The sequence below is a fragment of the Pongo abelii genome, chromosome 18, assembly GCF_028885655.2.
Source record: "Pongo abelii isolate AG06213 chromosome 18, NHGRI_mPonAbe1-v2.0_pri, whole genome shotgun sequence".
Taxonomy (NCBI): Eukaryota; Metazoa; Chordata; class Mammalia; order Primates; family Hominidae; genus Pongo; species Pongo abelii.
In genome coordinates this window covers 68,906,367-68,929,701 of record NC_072003.2, presented here as the reverse complement: position 1 = coordinate 68,929,701, position 23,335 = coordinate 68,906,367, and the positions used below count along the sequence as shown (strand labels likewise).

The window sequence follows — 23,335 nt, the reverse complement described above, 5'->3', positions numbered from 1 at the left end:
GGTTGCAGTGAGCCGAGACCATGCCATTGCACTGCAACCTGGGCGACAAGAGCGAAACTCCATCTCAAAAAAAAAAAAAAAAAAAGTTTTAAAATATCACAATGTTATTTCAAGTTACTCTTCTGACAAATGGCTATTTATACACAAGTCAATGGCTTCCAAATTTTCACTTGTAATACCCAGTAAGAAAATAATTTTACACTGCAATCCAGTAAACACCATATACATGAGATATTATAGGCCAGGCATATAATCATTACAGGCTCATGCCTGTAATCCCAACATTTTGGGAGGCCGAGGCGGGAGGATCACTTGAGCCCAGAGTTTGAGGCCAGCCTGGGCAACATGATGGAACCCCATCTCTACAAAAAAATAACAAAAAAATTAACTGGGTGTGGTAGTACATACCTGTAGTCCCAGCTACCTGGGAGGCTGAGGTGGAGGATTGCTTGAGCCCAGGAGGCAGAGGGTGCAGTGGTGCCAAGATGGCACCACTGCACTCAAGCCTGGACAACAAGCCAGACTGTCTCCAAAAAAAGAAAAAAAAAAAAAAGACATTATATATAACTGAATAAAGTTTCACAAAATTTTACCCTTGATAAGAGAGATGCACTTTGATATTTTCTATTCAATGTCATAAGATATTACAATCATTTTTATGTGATTTTTCTAAACTACTAAATAGTGGAAAGATACTGACATGTAGTACTTTCATTCATGATTTCAACAACTCATGAATGCACTGATTCAAACAATGCAAAATTAATCTGCTAGGGAAAGACAATTCAATTATATTACCAATTCTAAACTACCACATTCAAACTCCAGTATCACACTCTAACCAGTCATTAATCAAAAAAATGGTAAGCTACAGACACAGGACACTTACATTAGGAACCTCTTGCTAAAGGAGGGGCCCCAAAGTGACATCAGATTGGAAAGAGAAGGATGAACACCAATGTAAATCTTCCCTCTCTCATCTAATAGCAACCCAATTCTTGAAGACTCATAAGCCAAAACTTTGGTGTTATCCTTGACTCCTTTTTCTTTCATTCCCCAAATCTGGCGCACCATTAAATCCTATTGGCTCTTCCATCACAACACATCCAAAATCTGACACTTGTTCTGGTACAACCCACTATCTCTTGCCTAATTACTAAAACAGCCTCCTAACTGGGCTCCTCAATTCTGCCCTTGTCCTCTTGAAAAGGCAAAGCCAGCTGGACTTCCTGGGTGGAGTGGGGACTTGGCAAATTTTTGTGTCTAGCTAGAGGGCTGTAAATGCACCAATGGTAGGCTGTAAAAATGCACCAGTCAGCACTCTGTGTCTAGCTAAAGGATTGTAAATGCACCAATCAGCACTCTGTAAAAATGGACCAATCAGCACTCCGTAAAATAGACCAATCAGCAGGATGCGGGTGGGAACAAATAAGGGAATAAAAGCTGGCCACCCCAGCCAGCAGCAGCAACCTGATCCGGTCCCTTTCCACACTGTGGAAACTTTGTTCTTTCACTCTTCACAATAAATCTTGCTGCTGCTCACTCTTTGGGTCTGTGCCACCTTTAAGAGCTGTAACACTCATCGCGAAGGTCCATGGCTTCATTCTTGAAGTCAGCAAGACCAAGAACCCACCAGAAGGAACCAACTCCAGACACATTCTTCCTTCAGTCTTTCACAACAATGTAGTCAGAACAATCCTATTAAGCCATTAAGTCACATCATGTCATTCTTCTGCTCCAATGATTTCCCATCTCAGAATAAAAGCCAAAGTCCTTCCTAAAACCTGTGAAGTTGTACACGATCTGCCCTCCCCTGATCATTCTGATCTCATGTGCAACTATTCAACCACTGTGGCCTCCCTGACTGTTCCTCAAACATACCAGACCTCCTCCCATCTCAAGGCCTTTGAACTTGTTTCCTCTGCCAGGAATGCTCTTCCTACAGATATCCTCATGGCTAGCTCCTTTACTTTGCTCCTGGCCTTTACTTAGTCATCTTCATAAAGTTATCTCGCCACCATCGCTAAAATTTCAAACCCTCCTCCTCACACCACATACATATTCCACAGTCCTCTTCCCTGTATTATTTTTCTTTTTTTTTTCTTTTGTGACGGAGTCTCACTCTATCACCAGGCTGGAGTGCAGTGCCACAATCTTGGCTCACTGCAACCTCCACCTTCTGGGTTCAAGTGATTCTCCTGCCTCAGCCTCCCAAGATGAGACTACAGGCACATGCCACCACGCCCAGCTAATTTTTGTATTTTTAGTAGAGATGGGGTTTCACCACGTTGGCCAGGATGGTCTCAATCCCAACCTCATGATCCACCCGCCTTGGCCTCCCAAAGTGCTGGGATTACAGGCATGAGCCACCGTGTCCAGCCCCCTGTATTATTTTTCTTCTTAGCACTTACCACTACCTAACGTAGTATATATTTTAGTTATTTACTCTGCTTATTGTCTGCCTCCTGTGCCATGTAATTTCCATGAGGGCATAGCTGTTTATTCACTATTAAATCCCCAGCACCTAGAACAGTGTCTGGAACATAGTAAAGGCTTAATAAATATTTGAATAAGTGAATGAATGAATAGGCTTGGAATGAACAAGAAAACAGAATAAATAAGAATAGCTAATTAGGCTGAACACAGTGGCTCACACCTGTAATCTCAGCACTTTGGGAGGCCCAGGCAGGAGGATCCCTTGAGCCCAGGAATTCTAGATCACACTGGGCAACATAGTAGGACCCCAATTCTTTTTTTTTTTTTGAGACAGAGTCTGGCTCTGTCGCCCAGGCTGGAGTGCAGTGGCGCGATCTCGGCTCACTGCAACTTCCACCTCCCGGGTTCAAGCGATTCTCCTGCCTCAGCCTCCTGAGTAGCTGGGATTACGGGTGTGCCCCACCAGGCCCAGCTAATCTTTTTGTATTTTTAGTAGAGACGAGGTTTCACCATTTTGGTCAGGCTGGTCTCGAACTCCTTACCTCGTGATCTGCCCGCCTCGGCCTCTCAAAGTGCTGGGATTACAGGCGTGAGCCACCACACCCAGCCAGTGGGACCCCAATTCAAAAAAAAATTTTAAAAATTAGCCAGGCATGGCGGTGCACACCTTTTCCCAGCTATTCGGGAGGTTGAAACGGAAGGATCACTTGACCCCAGGAGACTGAGGCTACAGTGAGCCGCACTCCAGCCTGGGTGAAAGACCTTGTCTCAAAAAACAAAACAAAACTGTAGGTAAAGACCTGCGGCTCAAGCTCCAAGAGAAACCTTGGCACATCAGTGATGTCTCTGGCTATATTAGCATGTGGTTGAAACAGGTTAGTTACTTCTGGAATCTTCACAGAGGAAAAAAAAAAGAAAGAAAGAAACAGGTTAGCAACTATTACTTGAGACTGAATTAATGCTCTCTGTAAGGGCTGAGTGTTCCCTCCAAGCTCACCATCTATTCTGAATCAATCAAGAAAAAAAAATGCAGGGAAATAAAACCATAAATGAAAAACATGATTTTTTTTTTTCTTTTTTTGAGACGAAGTCTCGCTCTGTCACCCAGGCTGGAGTGCAGCAGCGCCATCTCAACTCACTGCAGCCTCCGCCTCCCAGGTTTAAGCGATTCTCCTACCTTAGCCTCCCAAGTAGCTGAGATCACAGGTGCCACCATGCCTGGCTTATTTTTGTATTTTTAGTAGAGATGTTTCGCCGGGTTGGCCAGACTGGTCTCGAACTCCTGAACTCAGGTGATCTGCCCGCCTGTGCCTCCAAAAGTGCTGGGATTGCAGGCATGAGTCACTGCGCTCAGCCAAAAAACTTGATTTTCTACCCATTATGAACCATGCTTTAGCATGAAACTTATTATGAAGCAAACACCAGAAGTCATAGCTAAGGCTAGAATTTTGAAGTAATGCTATGCAGACAAGAGAAATCAAGGGATCTGTCAAATCTCCTACTAATTGATTGTATGACCAGGATCTCTCTGAACCTGTTACTTGTACCTCTGTTAAAATAAAAATCACTACTATCCAAGTCACCCTCCACTAGCTGTTTTGAAAGCCCCCCTTTTTTTTTTTTTTTTGGAGTCTCGCTCTGTCGCCCAGGCTGGAGTGCAATGGCGCAATCTTGGCTCACTGCAACCTCTGCCTCCCGGGTTCAAGTGATTCTCCTGCCTCAGCCTCCTGAGTAGCTGGGATTACAGGCGCCCACCACCACGCCCAGCTAATTTTTGTATTTTTGGTAGAGTCGGGGTTTCACCATGTTGGTCAGGCTGGTCTGGAACTCCTGATTCCGTGATCCGCCCGCCTCAGCCTCCCAAAGTGCTGGGATTACAGGCGTGAGCCACAGCACCCCGCCGGGAAAGCACTTTTTTTTTTTTTTTTTTTGACATGGAGTCTCGCTCGGTCACCCAGACTGGAGGGCAGTGGCGCGATCTCGGCTCACTGCAAGCGCCGCCTCCCGGGTTAAAGCAATTCTCCTGCCTCAGCCTCACGAGTAGCTGGGACTATAGGCGCCCGCCATCACGCCTGGCTAATTTTTTGTATTTTTAGTAGCGACGGGGTTTCACTGTGTTAGCCAGGATGGTCTCGATCTCCTGACCTCGTGATCCGCCCGTCTCGGCCTCTCAAAGTGCTGGGATTACAGGCGTGAGCCACCGCGCCTGGCCGGAAAGCACTTTTAAAAGCATAAAATGCCATACACCATACAAATGCAAGAAGTTAGTAAATTCTGGGTTTGTTAAATTATTGTTCACTATTAAGATTTATTAAAAATAATGTTCTTTGGGGGAAAGTTTTAAATTTTAAAAGTTTTTAGAATTAAAAGTCAGGATGCAGAGATTTCTCTTTTAGGCCCCAAATTAATCGAAAAAGTATTTCACTAGTATATTTGCTTCAGAGAAATATAGAAATGAACTTTCACAAGTCATTAATCTATTGCTCAAAATAAAATGATCACACACACACAAAATCAAAGCTTCAAACCAATCTTTAGTGGCTGCATATCACTAGTTGCCTGGGGTTGGGAGAGAATGACTGCAAAGGGAAAGGAAACTTTTTAGAGTGATGGAAATGGTTTATGTCTTAACATGGATGAATACATTTTTCAAAACTCATCAAAATGTATATTTTAGATAGGCACAATTTGCGTATGTACATTACACCTCAATAAAGTTAGTTTAAATTTTTAAAAGTCTATCCTGTTTCCTTAATTAAAAGAAAAAAATTAGTTGCGCCATGGTCTCAAAGATAATTTTTAAAATGAGATCTAATGCAACAGTCTTGAAGATTAAATAAAACAGTCTTGAATATTTAAGAAAAATGACAAAACATGAGTCAAAGACAAAAAAAAAAAGGTTGATTTATGACTTTCTGGCCTCAAGGTTAACTCAGATTAGGGGAAAAAAAAATTGGAGGCATAATCAAGGTGGGGGAGCGTGTGGAGAGAAATCTCAGCTTCTACTCTAGAAGACGAAAACCAAACACGGTATTACTTCAGAAGGCACACTGGAAAAGCACAGATGTGGGTGCACTTCAGACCTAGGTTCAACGGATCTAGGCCGTTAACTCTATGGCCCTGAGAGTCCTCAACCTGTGAGCCTCAGTTTCCCTTTCTGTAAAACAAAGATAATGATGGCTTAGGGTTTAGCTGAGCACACAGCAAGTGCTCGACACATAAGTAATACATGATATTACATAAGGCACCAGAACTCGGAGCTGACTGGAAATGCATGCAAACTAAAGCCCTCCCCTAATCCCACCCCAGTTTCCCTCTGAGGGTCGTGATCCCTTTCGTAAGCCTTATCGCCCCCAGCCAAGCCTCCCTTCCTTCCCACATACCCTCCACACAGCCTTTTCACCCCTCGCCCCAGCAGCTTCAGAGGCCTCCCACCTCCCAGGCCCCACCTCGTTGAGGAAGCGGGTGACATCGTAGACTCGCCCATGAATCACAAGCCACAGTTCCTTCAAGGAGTTGCGCTTTGCCACCTCCTCCATCCGGTAATAGGTGACTGAGGTCTCGACTTCCTGCCCTTTCCCATCGCTGCCGCTAGCTTCCGCAGTCGCCATTGAACCGGACATACCGCCTCTCCACCGCTAACTGAGATTCCGCGACTACTTTCCTTGAGAGCCCGCGCTCAGCCTTCCTCGGCTTCCGTAACCAGGGCCCATAAGGCCTTGAGACGGTTCCTAGCAACAGCCAATCACACTTCCGAATAGTTCCTGGTTCGTTTTCTTTTCACCAATGAAGCGAGTGGCTCAGTTCGAAATCCCGCCCACTCCTCTCCTGATTCTCCAGGTGAAAGTCTGGTTCGAGGTCCAACTAACCAATTAGCGTCGTTCAGTCCCTCCAACCTCGCCAAGCAGATACCGCGATTTTTGGACTGGCGCCCAAAAGAGGGGTGCTGACAGGTGTCACCTCAGGAGAGGTTCCACTTCGCTCAGCCTGTGGGCCTTTAGGATCTCCAGTGTTCCGCTTCCCTTCCCATCGCTGTGGCTTTCTCCTGAGTCTCAGGAAGCTCGTATCCCCTACACTACCGGCGCAGCCTGTATCCCAACCCTGATTTTACATCTTTGCTGCCTCCAGGTCGTGATCTGGCCAATCCCGTCTCTCCTCAGTTTCCCCATCAGTAAAATGGGCTTGATAAACGCTCTCTTACAGAGGGGTTTGCCTTTTTTTTTTTTTTTTTTTTTTTTTTTGAGACAAGGTCTCGCTTTGTCGCCTAGGCTGGAGTGCAGTGGCGCGATCTCGGCTCACTGCAACCTCCGCCTCCCAGGTTCAAGCGATTCTCCTGCCTCAGCCTCCTGAGTAGCTGGAATTACAGGCATGCGCCACCACGCCCGGCTAATTTTTGTATTTTTAGTAGAGACCATGTTGGCCAGGCTGGTCTCGAACTCCTGACCTCAGGTGATCCGCCTGCCTAGGCCTCCCAAAGTGCTGGGATTACAGGCGTGAGCCACCGCGCCCGGCCCGGTTTGCCTATTTTAATGAGAGTGCGTGTAAAGCGCTTGGCCCATAGTAATCGCTAAACATGGCAGCCGATTAGAAAGGCAATTGCTGTCCGGGACAGCAATTGAGGGTAGAATGTGGAGTATCCCATGTTTCTACCACCATTCAGAATCCGATTTTCAAACGAATTCTGTGATGATCAGGATCAATCGGCACTATTTTAGTCTCTTCGTGATCTAAAATAGAATCGAACTCAACTGCTCTCCGCTAGAGGTCCCAGCACTTTGGAATTCCACGTTTGGTTAAGGTGCAGTGTTGTGCGCCACTTTTTAACTGCCATTATAACTGAGAGATTGCTCTTCCTGTAATGTCATTTTCATCCTGTCACTCTCTCAGTCTACCATTCAGGGCTCTCCACAATCCATTCGCAACCTCTTTCACTAACATATAATATTTTCCACCATTCCCTTTATAAGCCTGCTACACCAGCCCCGACTCCGAAACCTGCTGGTTTAAAACCACATCCGTGGTCATCCCAGGTCCACCAAGTTAATTTTAGATCACGTAGAGACTAAAATAGTGCAGATTGATCCTGATCATCACAGAATTCGTTTGAAAATCGGATTCTGAATGGTGGTAGAAACATGGGATACTCCACATTCTGCCCTCAATTGCTGTCCCAAGGACTCCTCTTCCTTTCAATGCCTACTGGCTTTTCAAGTTCCTCTTCAGTTTCTTCTATTTTCAAACTTCTTCTCCTACCGTTCTGAGCTCCAGTGGTTCCATCCCTTTGCAGTACCTAAGAAAGCATATTACTATTTTGGGAAACCTGCTACGTCTATAAATTTTAACTTTACGTATTTTACCTCCCTAGTTAGACTGACACTGTGAGAGCAATCTCACAAGATTCTTAGGATCCTCCACAAACTCTAGATTCAAATATTTACATTTATTCCAGACATTTACTATTTACTGTTACAAGTCTTATGATAGGCATTGGGAGTAGAGAGATAACATAAGAAACAAAATCTCTGAAAGAAATAAAAACACTTACAGGCTGAATGCAGCGGCTCAAGCCCCGTAATTCAAGCACTTTGGGAGGCCGAGGTGGAAGATCACTTGAGCCCAGGAGTTCAAGACCAGGCTGGGCAACATAGTGAGGCTCTTGTCTCTTCAAAAAATACAAAAATTATCTAGGCATGGTGGCACACAACTGTAATCCCACATATTTGAGAGGCTGAGACCTGAGGATGGCTTGAGCCTGGGAAGTCGAGTCTGCAGTGAGGTATGATCACACCACTGTGCTCCAGCCTGGATGACAGACCAAAACCCTGTTTCAAAAAAAAAAATAAATAAATAAATAAAAATAAAAAATAAAAAAATTACAAATTCTAGCACTTAAGTGATATATACGTGTAACATTTTATTTGAAAATTTTTTTAGAATTTCAAATAAGTAAGTTACAAGAATAATACAATGAAAGACCGTATACTTTTAGCTTAGGTTTACCAATTGTTAATACTTTTCAATATTTGATTTTTCCATATTATTTTGATCGTTGTTGTTAATAATGCTGAACTATTTCAGATATCACCACCCTTTACAGCCAAATAATTCTACATGTATCTTCTAAAAATAAGAACATATTGTTACATAACTGCAGTATGATTTTCAAATTCAGAGAATTTAACATTCACACAAAACTATTATCTAACATACTCTCTATATTATTTTCCGTTATTGCATTCATGTCCTTTGTGGAATTTTAGTGTGCCTGTATGACCCAGGATCCAGTTCAGGATCATGTATTACACTTAGCTAAGTCTCTTGAGTCCCCTTTAATCTGGAACATTTCCTTAACTTTGCTTTTGCTTTCATGACATTGACATTTTTAAATAGTATAGCCTCAAATTGAATTTTACACTGAAAAATTATTGTGACCTAAATGTTTTGGTTATAAATTTATATTTACAATTGATAGCACATGTTAGCCAGAAAGTCTGGCTTGGAATACCTGTCCCTGCCACTCACAAACTTGGTGATCTTGGGCAGATTTCTTAGCCTCTTTTTTTCCATGTGGATACCCACTTGTTCCGGCACCACTTGATGAAAACACAATTCCCCCTTGAATTGTTTTCCTGTCTTTGTTGAAAATTGATTGATCATATAAGTGTGGTTCTCTTTCTGAACTTTCTACTCTGTTCCGATGACTTATTTGTTTATCCTTGTGCCAATTCCACAGTCTTGATTACTATGAGGCATTAAATCAGGTAATATAAGTCTTATAGCTTTGCTCTTAACTTTTGAAAATTATTTTTGCTATTCTAGATCCTTTGTATTTCAACATACTTTTTTTTTTTTTTACTCTCATCACCCAGACTGGATGGAGTGCAATGGCGCAATCTCAGCTCACTGCAACCTACACCTCCCAGGTTCAAGAGATTCTCCTGTCTCAGCCTCCAGAGTAGCTGGGATTACAGGCCCCCACCACCACACTTGGCTGATTTTCATATTTTTAGTAGAGGAGGGGTTTCACCATGTTGGCCAGGCTGGTCTCAAACTCCTGACCTCAGGTGATCCACCCCCCTCGGCCTCCCAAAGTGCTGGGATTACAGGCATGAGCCACCATGCCCGGCCCCACATACAATTTAAAATCAGCTTGTTGACCAAGTGATAAAATTAAAACATCTCCATAATAAATCATGTTGACAGCATGTACCCCTGGTGTGATGTGATGAAAAGGGCATGTTGCCACTGTGGCATTCTTCCACAAAACTCATAACCATAGTCCAAGCATGGGAAAAACATCAGGTAAACCCAAACTGAGGGACATTCTACATAATGCCTGACCAGTACTCCTCAAAACTGACAAGCTCATTAAAAAAAAAAAAAAAAAAAAAAAAAAAAAAGGCAAGATTGAGAAATTGTCACAGACTCAAGTAAACTAAGGAGACATGACAATTAAATGCAGTGTAGTATCCTGGACTGGATCCTAGAACAGAAAAAGGGCACTAGGGAAGAACTAGCGAAATCCAAATAAAACAGTAAGGTACCAGTGTTGATTTCTTACTTTTTACAAACATATTATGGTAATGTAAAATGTTATCATTATGGAAAATTGAGTGAGTATACAGAAACTCATTGTATTATTTTTGCAACTTTTCTGTAAATCTAAAATTATTACCAAAAAAAGGTTATTATTTTTTGCTGGGCACTGTGGCTCATGCCTGTAATCCCAGCACTTTGGAGGCTGAGGCACAAGGATTGCTTGAGCTCAGGAGTTCAAGACCAACCTGGACAACATAGCAAGACCTCATCTCTTTTTTTCTGAGATGGAGTCTCGCTCTGTCACCTAGGCTGGAGTGCAGTGGCATGATCTTGGCTCAGTACAACCTCTGCCTCCTGGGTTCAAGCAATTCTCCTGACTCAGCCTCCTGAGTAGCTGGGATTACAGGTGCCCACCACCATGCCCAGCTAATTTCTTTGTATTTTTAGTACAGACAGGGTTTCACCATGTTGGCCAGGCTGGTCTTGAACTCCTGACCTCAGGCGATCCACCTACCTCGGCCTCCCAAAATGCGGAGATTACAAGCGTGAGCCACCGTGCCTGGCCTGTAAGTTCTCATCTCTTTTAAAAAATGTAAAAATTAGCTGGGCATGGTGGTGGGCACCTATAGTCCCAGCTGCCCGGGAGGCTGAGGCAGGAGGATTGTTTGAACCCAAGAGTTGGAGGCTACAGTGAGCTATGATTGTGCCACTGCACTGCAGTCTGGCTGGCAGAGTGAGACCCTGTTTCTAAAAAAAAAAAAAAAAAAAAATCAGCTTCTTAATTTTACAAAAGCGCTTATAGATGAATTTACAGAAAAAAGACACCTTAAAAACCTACATTTCATAAACCATTTACTTCAGTTGAATTTGTAGTTTTCAATGTAGACATCTTTAGCATCTTTTATTACATTTATTTCTAAATATTTTGTTTGTTAATGCCCCATAAATGAAATTATTTCATTTTCCAATTGTTTGCTGCCAGTCTAGATAAATATAATTGATTTTGTATATTGACTTACTATCTTATACCTTGCCAAATTCACTTATAGTTCCTGTAATTATTTTATGGATTTCTTAGAATTATCTATGTAATAACTATGTCATCTGCTAATAGAGACAGCTTTGCTTCCACCTTTCTTCCCAATCTGTATGCCTCTTTTTTCCTTGCCTTATTGCACTGGCTAGGACTTTCAGTACAGTGTTGAATAGAAATGGTGAAGTGAGCATCCCTGTCTTGTTCCTAATCTTAGGAGGAAAGCATTCAGTCTTTCACAATTTAATATAATTTTTCAGTAGATGCATTTTATCAGCTTGAGGATCTTGAGGATCTAGTTTCCTGAGTTTGTTTTATTTTTATTTTGTTTTTATTAAGAAAGGGTGTTGAATCCTGTTGAATATTTTTTCTTTTCTTTTTTTTTTTTTTGGTTGCTGTTGTTGTTGAGACAGGGTTTTGCTCTGTGGCCCAGGCTGAAGTGCAGTGGCACGAGCATGGCTCACTGCAGTCTCAACCTCCCGGGCTTGCAAGCAATCCTTCCACCTCAACCTCCCGAGTAGCTGAGACCACAGGCTCACACCATCACACCCAGCTAATTTTTGTATTTTTTGTAGAGACAGGGTTTTGTCATGTCACCCAGGCTGGTCTCAAACTCCTGAGCTCATGTGATACACCCACCTTAGCCTCCCAAAGTGCTAGGATTACAGGCATAAGCCACTGTGCCTGGCCAGTCGAATATGTTTTATACATCTATCAGAATGATCATATTATTTTCCTCTTTTATTCTGTTAATATGGTGAATTACACTGAATGGTTTTCAAAAACCTAACCTTCTGGCCAGGTGTGGTGGCTCACACCTGTAATCCCAGCACTTTGGGAGGCCGAGGCGGGCAGATCTTGAGGTTAGGAAATCGAGACCATCCTGGCTAACATGGTGAAACCCCGTCTCTACTAAAAATACAAAAAATTATCCAGGCTTGGTGGCACGCACCTGTAGTCCCAGCTACTTGGGAGGCTGAGGCAAGAGAATCACTTGAACCCAAGAGGCGGAGGTTGCAGTGAGCCGAGATCGCGCCACTGCGCTCCAGACTGGGCGACAGAGCAAGACTTCATCTCAAAAAAAAACAAAACAAAACAAAACAAAAAACTTAAAAATCTTTGCATTCCTGAGATAAATCCCACTTTGGTTATGATGCTAATCTTGTTTATTGAATTCAATTTGCTAATATTTTAAAAGGATCTTTGCATTTATATTCACGAAGAATATTGGTCTGTAATTTTCTCTTCTTGAAGGTCTTTGATAGTTTTTTCAAGCTCTTTGACAAATATTTACTGGGTAGCTACAGTAAAGCATTGTGGTGACATGAGAATTAAACGAAATTCTCAGCACACTGCCTATCACAGAGAGTCCCCAGTAAATGCTAGCTATTTTGGGGGTTATTATTTCTAGATGCTGAAAAATGAAACCCAGTTCTTAAGGAAATTTACAAGGAAGATGGCACTTACCATATAAAACAAGTTTAACATGAACATTTTACTATTGCTGTTTTTACAAGTTAGAAAATTCTCCCCCCAGGCTGGATGACAATCAGTGTGAATTCTGTAATTTACCTCAGATAACAGTACCTTGGCGTGTGAGACACTGCTCCACCGGAGTTGTTATTTACCTTGCAAGCTCATTTTACTGCTTTTGTATAAACAGGAAATGGTCAAGGCAAACACTGTGCATGCTCCTTGAGAACAGAGCAAGAAGCGAGGATGCTGTCCCAGTTTTTGCAGCCGTCGGGCATGCCCTGTGTTCTCATACCCTTTTGAGGTGGCAGCGGGGAGGAATGTTCCCTTTTCCTCTTCCAGGAATGAAATACAATGAGGTGGCCCTCCAATCTGTTCTTGCCCTTCTCAAGATATTATGTTCCCTAGCAACCTACTCTTTGCTCCTGCCAGAGGGAAGACAAACTTCTAAAGCTGTCACACTCCAACACCCTTTCCCTTCCCAGGGCCAGGACTGAGTCATCCACTGTTTGAGAAACTTCAGGAAGTCCTTGCAAAGTTAGGAACCTATATCCTCCAGGGGATAGCCTCAGGGGGTGTTTGGTTGTCAGCATTCTGGATTAGATCCCACCCCCAAGTCAGCCAGATCTTCCCGGCCCGTTAGGTGGCCTCTTCTGGAGTTTCACCCAAGACCATCCTGTCAGTCTTACGCCAGTGAGGTCCAACCCCCACCAGCCCAGCCCAGCTTCTAGGAGTGAAAGAAACTATATAGGCTGATGCAAACAGCCATTGGCAAGGATGCTTTCCACTCTGGGTTGCTTCTCCTGGCTTCAGAACACTTGCTGTTCTTCCTTCCAGTGTTTGCTAGCTTATTTTTAATAGGTAATAAATACAATTCATTTTTATTTATCTCTCCCACAGCCCTTCCCTTTTTATACAAAGCATAGCTTATTATAGATGAACTTTATTGTTTTATTTGTTGCTTTATTTGCTTAAAATTTTTCTTCAAGTTCATTCAATATCTTTATTTATTTATTTATTTATTTATTTATTTATTTACCGAGACAGAGTCTCACCCTGTCACCTAGGTTGGAGTGCAGTGGCACAATCTTGGCTCACTGCAACCTCCACCTCCCAGGTTCAAGTGATTCTCCTGCCTCAGCCTCCCAAGTAGCAGGGATTACAGACACACGCCACCATGCTCAGCTAATTTTTGTAATTTTAGTAGAGAAGGGATTTCACCATGTTGGCCAGGCTGATCTCTAACTCCTTGCCTCAAGTGATCTGCCTGCCTTGGCCTCCCAAAGTGCTGGGATTACAGGCTCAATATCATTTTATTCTTTTATTATTTTAATTTATTATTATATATTTTTTTGAGACAGAGTCTCTGTCGCTAAGGCTGAGTGCAGTGGTGCAATCTCAGCTCACTGCACCTTTGGCCTCCCAGGTTCAAAAAATTCTCCCGCCCCAACCTCCAAGTAGCTGGGATTACAGGCACACTCCACCACACCCACCTAATTTTTGTATTTTTAGTAGAGATGGCGTTTCACCATGTTGGCCAGGATGGTCTCAAACTCCTGACCTCACCATGTTGGCCAGCCTGGGTGACAGAGCAAAACTCCAACTCAAAAAAAAGAAAAAAACTGGCTCACAAATATTCATAGCAGCATTATTTATAATAGCCAAAAAGTGGAAACCATCTAAATGTCCATCAATTAATGCATGGATAAATAAAATATGGTTGTATCCTTAAAATGGAATAGTATTCAGCACAAAAATAACATGCTACAACATGGTGAAAACATCATGCTAAGTGAAAGAAGCCAGTCACAAAAGATCACATTCTATATGATTTTATTTATAGGAAATTTCTTTTTCTCCAGAAAAAGAAAGTAGATGTAGTGGTTGCCTAGGACTGAAAGAGTTGGGGGGAAATGGGGAGTGACTGCTAATGGGTAAGAGTTTTCTTTTGGGAAAGATAAATATGTTCTAAAATTAAATTTAATCTCATAAATTTGCATAATTGTTATGTATCAAAAATAATAAAATAAAATTAGATTGTAATAATGATTGCACAACCCTGTGACTATACTAAAAAAATTCAATTTTACAAGATAAATGGTAAATTGTATGGTATGTGAGTTATATCTCAATAAAGCTGTTACAATCACAAACGAAACCTAGATATAGTGTTAGAAGTCTGGATTCGGTGTTGCAGAAAAGTCATGAAGAGGAGGAGGGAGAGTGATTTAAAAATATTGAAAGGCTGCAATCCCTGTCAGGTGCAGAGCCAATGAGTAAATGGATGTGAAAAGACTTTAAAATTGTGAAGCTCTTTACAATATAAGGGATTCTTTTTACTTTTTTTATTCTTTCTTTTAGATGGGTTCTTGCTGTGTCGCCCAGGCTGGAGTGCAATGCCAAGATCTCAGCTCACTGCAACCTCTGCCTCCCAGGTTAAAGCGATTCTCCAGCCTTAGCCTCCTGAGTCGCTGAGACTACAGGCATGCCCCACCATGCCCAGCTAATTTTTGTATTTTTAGTAGAGACAGGATTTTACCATGTTGGCCAGGATGGTCTCGATCTCTTGACCTCATGATCCACTCGTCTCAGCCTCCCAAAGTGCTGGGATTACAGGCGTGAGCCACTGCACCCAGCTCTTTTTGTTTTTTTGAGATAGGGTCTCACTCTCTTGCCCTGGAGTGCAGTGGCATGGTCATAGCTCACTGCAACCTCGAACTCCTGGGTTCAAGTTATTCTCCTGCCTCAGCCTCCCAAGTAGCTGGGTCTACAGGCATGTGCCACCATGCCCGGCTAATTTATTTTATTTTTAGAGGAGACAGGTTCTCCCTATGTTGCCCAGGCTGGTCTCAAACTTCTAGGCTCAAGCAATCCTCCTACCTCGGCCTTCCACAGTGCTGGGATTACAGGCATGAGCCACAGCGCCTGGCCAGATTCTTTTTGTTAAAGATAATCTAGCACATAGATTACATGACTGTCACTGTTTTTACTACAGTCTGCTGGGCAAAGGCCACTTCGATAAGTCATAATCTTTCTATAAACACAAAGTTGCCTGTATGTTGGTTTTGCCCTCCAAATGCACCAATTGCCTTTGGCCAATTGCCTTTTTCCTAGTCTGTTGAGGATGAATAGCAAGGCACAGAATCCTCCATGGTGATTAAATTAACTTTTACTGGTTTTCGTTTTTTTTTTTTTTTTTGAGACAGAGTCTCACACTGTCACTCAGGCTAGAGTGCAATGGCTCAGTCTCAGCTCACTGCAACCTCTGCCTCCCAGGCTCAAGCAGGTCTTTATCCTGCCTCAGCCTCCCGAGTAGCTGGAACTACAGGCACACGCCACCATGCCTGGCTAACTTTTGTATTTTTAGCAGAGACGGGGTTTCACCATGTTGGCCAGGCTGGTCTCTAACTCCTGAACTCAGGTGATCCTCCTGCCTTAGCCTCCCAAAGTGCTGGGATTACAGGCATGAGCCACCACGCCTGGTCATTTACTGTAGTTTTTAAATCAGCTTTATTAAGATATCCTTTTTTGGCCAGGTGAGGTGGCTCACGCCTGTAATCCCAGCACTTTGGGAGGCTGAGGCAGGTGGATCACCTGAGGTCAGGAGTTCAAGACCAGCCTGACCAACATGGTGAAACCCCGTCTCCACTAAATAGAAAAAATTAGGCTGGGCGAGGTCACTCACATCTGTAATCCCAACACTTTGAGAGGCCAAGGCGGGTGGATCACAAGGTCAGGAGTTCGAGACCAGCCTGGCCAATAGGGTGAAACCCCGTCTCTACTAAAAATACAAAAGTTAGCTGGGTGTGTTGGCATACGCCTGTAATCCCAGCTACTTGGGAGGCTGTGACAGGAAAATCGCTTGAACCCAGGAGGCGGAGGTTGCAGTGAGCTGAGATCATGCCACTGCACTCCAGCCTGGGCGACAGAGTGAGACTCCACCTCAGAAATAAATAAATAAATAAATAAATAAATAAATAAATAAAACTCCACAGTTGGCCGTAATTACCCTTAAAACTATGGGTAAGGGGTGGTGTTAAAAGTTGGAGGCAGGCCAGGCGCAGTGGCCCATGCCTGTAATCCCAGCACTTTGGGAGGCTAAGGCAGGCAGATCACCTGAGGTTGGGAATTCGAGACCAGCCTGACCAACATGGTGAAACCCCATCTCTACTAAAAACACAAAATTAGCCGAGTGTGGTGGCGCATCCCTATAATCCCAGCTACTCAGGAGGCTGAGGAGGGAGAATCACTTAAACTCAGGAGGCGGAGGTTGTGGTGAGCCAAGATCGCGCCACTGCACTCCAGCCTGGGCAACAAGAGCGAAACTCCGTCTCAAAAAAAAAAAAAAAAAAAAAAAATTAGAGGCAGTATGTTGTACCGTCACCAGGCTTTTAGAGATCATTTCCTGAGAGCCCCTTAAGGCAATGGATCCTTCAAGCCAGTCACATGGGCTTTGTATGTACTATGTCAAGCAGAATCTGCATCAGGTCTTCATAGAAAAGGGAAAATAAGCTAGGACCTCCCCTTTCGTTCTTTCTCCTCTCCCTTTAAATAAAACAAGGAGCTGGACATAGTGGCTCATGCCTGTAATCCCAGCAGTTTGGGAGGCCAAGGCAGGAAGATCGCCTGAGCTCAGGAGCTCGAGACCAGTCTGGGCAACATGGAGAGATCCCATCTCTTCAAACATTTTTTAAGTTAGCTGAGTGTGGTGGCACACGCCAGTGGTCCCAGCTCCTTGGGGAGCTGTGGCAGGAGGATTGCTTGAGCCCAGGGGGTTGAGGCTGCAGTGAGCCATGTTCATGACACTGCACTCCAGCCTGGGCAACAGAGCAAGACCTTGTCTCAAAACAAAAAAACAAAAAACAAAACAAGGGTTTGTGAACACTGGCCTTGAGTGCACAGAGCACCTACCTTCCTTTCCCAGGAGCAAAACACTGAGTGGTTTTTGTAACCTTGGCCTCCCAAAGTTCTGGGATTACAGACATGAGCCACTGTGCCTGGCTGTAACAGTCTACACATCTAACCTTTTGTACGGTCAGATCCAAAGGGGAAAAACCCCATGAGTTGTGATGAGTTGTTTGAGGAAGTGGCACGGGCAGACCACTCACTGTAGAGGGCCCAGCATATCACAGAGGACTGAAAGGGCCAAGGCGAGGGAGAGGTTGGGCGGAAATGTGTTACACACCAATGGCCCAACTCCGGTGAGCCTACGCCTCTTCTGGTACCACCAGCAGGAAGGCACCGTCCTTTCCCTGCAAATAATGTTTTAGAAATTTCCTGGCTGGTGTGGTGGCTCACCCCTGTAATCCCAGCACTTTGGGAGGCTGAGGGAGGAGGATCACTTGAGGCCAGGAGTTCAAGACCAGCCTGGGCAACATGGGCACCGTCCTTTCCCTGCAAATAATGTTTTAGAAATTTCCTGGCTGGTGTGGTGGCTCACCCCTGTAATCCCAGCACTTTGGGAGGCTGAGGGAGGAGGATCACTTGAGGCCAGGAGTTCAAGACCAGCCTGGGCAACATGATGAGACCCCCGTCTCTACCAAAAAAAAAAAATTCAAAAATTAGCCAGGCATGGCGGCAGTTGCCTGTGGTCCCAGCTACTCAGGAGGCTGAGGCAGGAGGATTGCTTGAGATCACTTGAACCCAGGAGGCTGAGGCTGCAGTGAGCTGTGTTCATGCCTCTGCACTGCCAGCCTAAGCAACACAGCAAGAATCTGTCTAAAAAAAAAAGGGGGAAAGAAAAAGAAATTAACTTCTGGAGCCCACTCCCGCCTCCAATCCACTCGGGCATCTTGTGTTTGGAGTCAAGGTTGTAGCAGGCCCCACTCCACTCTGGAGCACAGATCCGGTGCAGCCTTTTGAGAGGCCTCTTCAGTGCTTCCATACTGCTGAAGCCCACACCAATGGAGCGCATACCATTAGTGAGCACAATGGCACCTGCAGCCCTGCGCAACAGCTTCATAGCCTTTTGTTTGAAATGCTGCCATAATGATGTTCACATTATTGTAACGCCGATGATTCAGATACGGCCTTGTCTTCTTTCCAACGCACAAAACTCGTGTTTTTCATTTTAGGTTCCAGGGAGGGCTAGAAACATTCCCCTCTTCCCTCCTGAGGAAGAAAGTAAGCTTCGCAGTCTTTTCAGGATTTCTGAGGTCCACCTTATTCTCTTGTGTCCATGTTTTATACTTTGTCACTGGGAGAAAAGGTTGGAAACAAAAGGGAATGAAATCCACCACCACTTTCTTCTCAATAGAAAAACAACTTTGGGATTAGTTTATTTTGCCACCACTGTCAACGTGCAGAGTTTTAGAAAATCATAGAAAATGTGAAGCCTTGTTTCCTTTTTCTCACTCTCTCCTCTCACCCTCCTCCAAAAAAAACACAATTTTGTATTTTCCTCTCGGAAAATGCCAACCAGACCTCAAGGTAGGAAGACCAAACAGAATCAGTCATGTCGCTCCTTTTCTTCCATTTCTTTCAAACTTCCATGACACCAATTTAAGAGAGAAGGCCTGGGTGGTAGATAAAAATGCAATATTCGAGCAGTTATCAAGGGGTGTTGGGATGGTGAGCCACGCTGGGCCTCAGTGGCAGCTCTCCATCCCTTGAGTGCTGTGGAGCCCCACGGGGCTCTGGCCAAGGTGGGCACAGCTCCTTCAGGAAGTGAGGATACCTGCCCCCTTACACTGAGCCTGACATCAGCGGCTGTCACTAGCCAGCATATGTGTCCCCAGGACGGCTTAATTTCTTTTTTTTTTTCTTTTCTTTTTCCTTTTTTTTGAGATGGAGTTTTGCTCTTGTTGCCCAGGCTGGCATGCAATGGCGCGATCTCGGGTCACTGCAACCTCCGCCTCCCAGTTCAAGTGATTCTCCTGCCTCAGCCTCCTGAGTAGCTGGGATTACAGGCATGCACCACCATGCCCGGGTTTCACCATGTTGGTCAGGCTGGTCTCAAATTCCTGACCTCAGGTGATCCACCCACCTCGGCCTCCCAAAGTGCTGTGATAACAGGCATGAGCCACCACGCTCGGCCTCAGGATGGCTTAATTTCTATATGTCAAGCACAAGCCTGTCTTGGAGGATTTTCCCTCTGCCAGGAATGGTCTCCCCAACCCCTGCTTCACATACAGATCTTATTCTGATGTCAGTTTAAATGTCATTGTCTTCCTAAGATCAAGGCTCGCCACTTCCTCCTAAGTGGTTACCCAGTGTCTCTCTAACACATCATTCTCTTTTCTTTTCTCTCCATTTGCTCATGGCTACATGACACTTTCTTTTTTTCTTTTCTTTCTTTTTTTTTTTTTTCGAGATGGAGTCTCACTTTGTTGCCCAGGCTAGAGTGCAGTGGCGGCAATCTCAGTTCACTGCAAGCTCTGCCTCCCGGGTTCAAGCGATCTCCTGCCTCAGCCTCCCGAGCATCTGGGATTACAGGCGCCCATCACCACACCCAGCTAATTTTTGTATTTTTTGTAGAGACAGGGTTTCATCATGTTGGCCAGGCTGGTCTCAAACTCCTGACCTAAAGTGATCCTCCCACTTTGACCTCCCAAAGTGCTGGGATTATAGGCATGAGTCACTGTGCCCAGCCTACATGACATTTTCTGATTTGTGTGTTGATTGATCTGTATGCTCTCTGTGTCCTCTGTCCAACATCATGCATTGCACACAGTAGGTGCTTGACAACTATCTGCTAAATAGATAAATGCTCAGCTTCTGGGATAAGGAAAAAGGGGTAAAGTTTCTAAACAGAGTTTTTTTGAAATCAGAGTGTGGGAAAGGAATTTGGCCTTGCCACTGGGTTGAGAATGCCTACAGGCAGCTCCAAACCTCGATGCTTTTCTTCTTAAAGCCTTTTAACTTTGTGCTAACTTGAGCAGTGGACGTGAGACCCACCCCCGGTTAAGTTCAGGTTAGGTTTGGGACACTGGGATATTTTCTTTCATCCATAATCACTGGATCAAGTCCTATAAATCAAACAGTTGAGACACAAAACACAAACAAGGTCGTAATTTGTTTCTTCCTGCCCTCTGTTTTTCTTGGCATGGAAAAACTCAAGCTTTTCCTGACTAAGGATGGGTAATGACATTGAGGGGTGATTCATTAAAAGTGGCCTAAGTAACTGGCCTTTTATTTCTTCTCGTTCTTTCCCCATATTGTCCCAAGTTCTGTAAGGAAACACATGGAATAAAATAATTCTTCTGTTGATAAAGAACTTTCCCTTGACTCTTTGTTCACTTGCAGCTATACGTTCCCAGAATCAAATTCTTGGAACTGGAGAGGCCAGTGTGAGTACGGGTAAATGTGATGGGTATTTCTGATAGAGAAAGAAAGGCCAAGAGCCCCGGCTTATGGAAGCCACTTCTCTTACCACCTTTTCTTTCTTTCTTTCTTTCTTTTGAGATGGAGTCTTGCTCTGTCGCCAGGCTGGGGTGCAGTGGCATGATCTTGGCTCACTGCAACCTTCAGCTCCCTGGTTCAAGCGATTATCCTGCCTCAGCCTCCTGTGTAGCTGGGATTACAGGCACGCGCCACCATGCCCAGCTAATTTTTGTATTTTTAGTAGAGACGGGGTATCACCATGTTGGCCAGGATGGTCTCGATCTCATGACCTCGTGATCCACCCGCCTCGGCCTCCCAAAGTGCTGGGATTACAGGCATGAGCCACCGTGCCCAGCCTCTTACCACCTTTTCTTAACCAAGCTGCCTATTAAGTAAGGAAATTGTTCCTGTCCCCAGGGATCCTGGCCACCCAACCAAGAGTGGGGTGTTGCTGTGGGTGAGTCTGGGAGCCTCAGTTCCTCAACTCCACAACGGATGTCATAATACGAGTACCTTCTTCTCACATGAGTGCCATTTCTTTCTTTCTTTCTTTTTTTTTTTTTTTTTTTTTTTTTTTTGACAGAGGGTCTGGCTCTGTCTCCCAGGCTGGAGTGCGAGTATAGTGGCATGATCTGGACTCACGGCAACCTCCACCTCCCAGGCTGAAGCCATTCTCCTACCTCAGGCTCCCAAATAGCTGGGACTACAGACACGCATCCGCACACCTCGCTAATTTTTTGTATTTTTTGTAGTGATGGGGTTTCACCATGCTGCCGAGGCTAGTCTTGAACTCCTGAGCTCAAGCACCTCCCACCTCTGCCTCCCAAAGTGCTGGGATTACAGGTATGAGCCGCCTCGCCCAGCCGTGTGTGCCAGTATTTCAACCATTCCTGAGACCAGGAAAGAGAAAAGGACACAGTGACGACAACAAAAATTCCATGTAATAATACAACTACATCATAATAGTAGGAGAAATAGCAGAATAAACCATTTTCATCTTCTACATCATGCACTTCTATATTATTTGAACTACTTTTATAAAAATTTTTTAAGGAATATGAAGAAATTTTAAAATATGTATAGAAAAAAGGCTGAACATTTAATTAACTAAAAGGTTAACAATAGCTATCTCAGAGTTGAGGGCTTGGAACTGACTTTAGCTTTCATCTTTATACTTTTCTATGCTTCTCTATATCTTTGCTTAGTTATTTCAAAGATTGTATATTACTTTTGTAATTAAAGACTAATAATAATAAAATACTATGTTATTTAAGCTGGTGTGTATGCACCAAACTCCTGCTCCTCTCTGTGGAAGTGGAGTAATCTATTTTCCAAGAAGTGGGCGTAAAAGGATACAAGTGGGTTGGGCGAGGTGGGGGACAGATGTGACTGTGGTCCCGGTCAGGGTGAGGCTGTGGAAAAATACCAGGGATGCCACACCCTGCGCGTGGTTCTGGTGAAGTCCACTATTAAATCACTGCTCCATTGTTCCCCGCCCCGCTCCATGTGATATAATCCATTTCCTCTCACCTGCTGTTGTAAGTAAATCTAACTTTTCTGCCTTTCTTGTAATTTCCCTCTAAGGCTACTTCTAGCACTCCACTATCTCTATGGATTCCCAAGGAGAACAGCTTCTTCTCCTGGGGCTGGGAATACAGCAAGGAAGGGGAGAGGTGAGAGGATGAATCTATGGGTCCTTGATGCTCTAAGTTGGTGGTTCTTGATAACTTTTGAGAAGGGATTCAATAAATAGCAGACTCAGCCTGGCCAACATGGCAAAACCCCATCTCTACTAAAAATACAAAAATTAGCCAGGCATGGTGGCGCATGCCTGTAGTCCCAGCTACTTGGGAGGCTGAAGCAGGAGGATTGGTTGAACCCGGGAGGTGGAGGTTACAGTGAGCCGAGATGGCTCCACTTTACTCCAGCCTGGGTGACAGACTTAGACGCTGTCTCAAAAAATATGTAAATAAATAACACACTTCCTCCCTACTCAGGCTCTAAATAAATTGAGGGGGGAAAAAAATCAGAAGATGGATTATCTTCTGATAAAGGCTATAGGCTGTAGAATGTGGCTGAGTGTGTCCTTGTATCCTAATAAGAGAGACTATCCCATCAGTCCCAAGCAGCGGTGGACCGGAGCACCCTCCCATGTGGAGGTAGAGAATGTGTGCTCCCTTCTTGATCCTCAGATACCAGGAAAAGGAAGACACGGCAACTCATGCCCAGTTTCTCCTGGGGCTGGGAACATGCTAATGCTCTCCTTTCCCTATGTGCAGGAGTAAGGGCTGAAGAGGAGGCTGGAGCGTTATAGTAGTTGATGGCCCTTCACACCAAAGGAAATACCTGGAGTGGGAGGAAGCATTTTCTTCTCCAAAAATTCTTTTTTTTTTTTTTTTAAGAAAACAGCCTTGCTTTGTCACCCAGGCTGGAGTGCAGTGCAGTGGTGCAATCTCAGCTTACTGCGACCTCCGCCTCCCAGGTTCAAGCAATTCTCCTGCCTCAACCTTCCGAGTAGCTGGGAACACAGGC

The 23,335-nt window shown here is 44.2% G+C and overlaps 1 protein-coding gene and 1 long non-coding RNA gene across 3 annotated transcripts in view; both read right to left on the bottom strand.

Moving 5' to 3' along the window:
* The window catches only part of CYB5B (cytochrome b5 type B (outer mitochondrial membrane)), a 39,743-nt gene extending 33,583 nt beyond the window's left edge, over nucleotides 1–6,160 (bottom strand). The window contains exon 1 of one of the 2 annotated variants that reach the window (XM_054533027.2): nucleotides 5,820–6,160. In XM_054533027.2, coding sequence (XP_054389002.1) covers nucleotides 5,820–6,059 — 240 coding nt within the window. In that variant the 5' untranslated portion in view covers nucleotides 6,060–6,160. 2 annotated transcript variants of the gene reach the window in all.
* A 1,768-nt stretch (nucleotides 6,161–7,928) lies between these two features.
* On the bottom strand, nucleotides 7,929–22,508 carry LOC129050835 (uncharacterized). Its single transcript, XR_008514663.2, has 3 exons — nucleotides 22,160–22,508; nucleotides 12,596–12,656; nucleotides 7,929–8,258 (listed from the first exon to the last, which is right to left on the bottom strand). It is a non-coding gene; the product is annotated as an uncharacterized LOC129050835 (long non-coding RNA).
* Nucleotides 22,509–23,335: the final 827 nt, after the last annotated feature.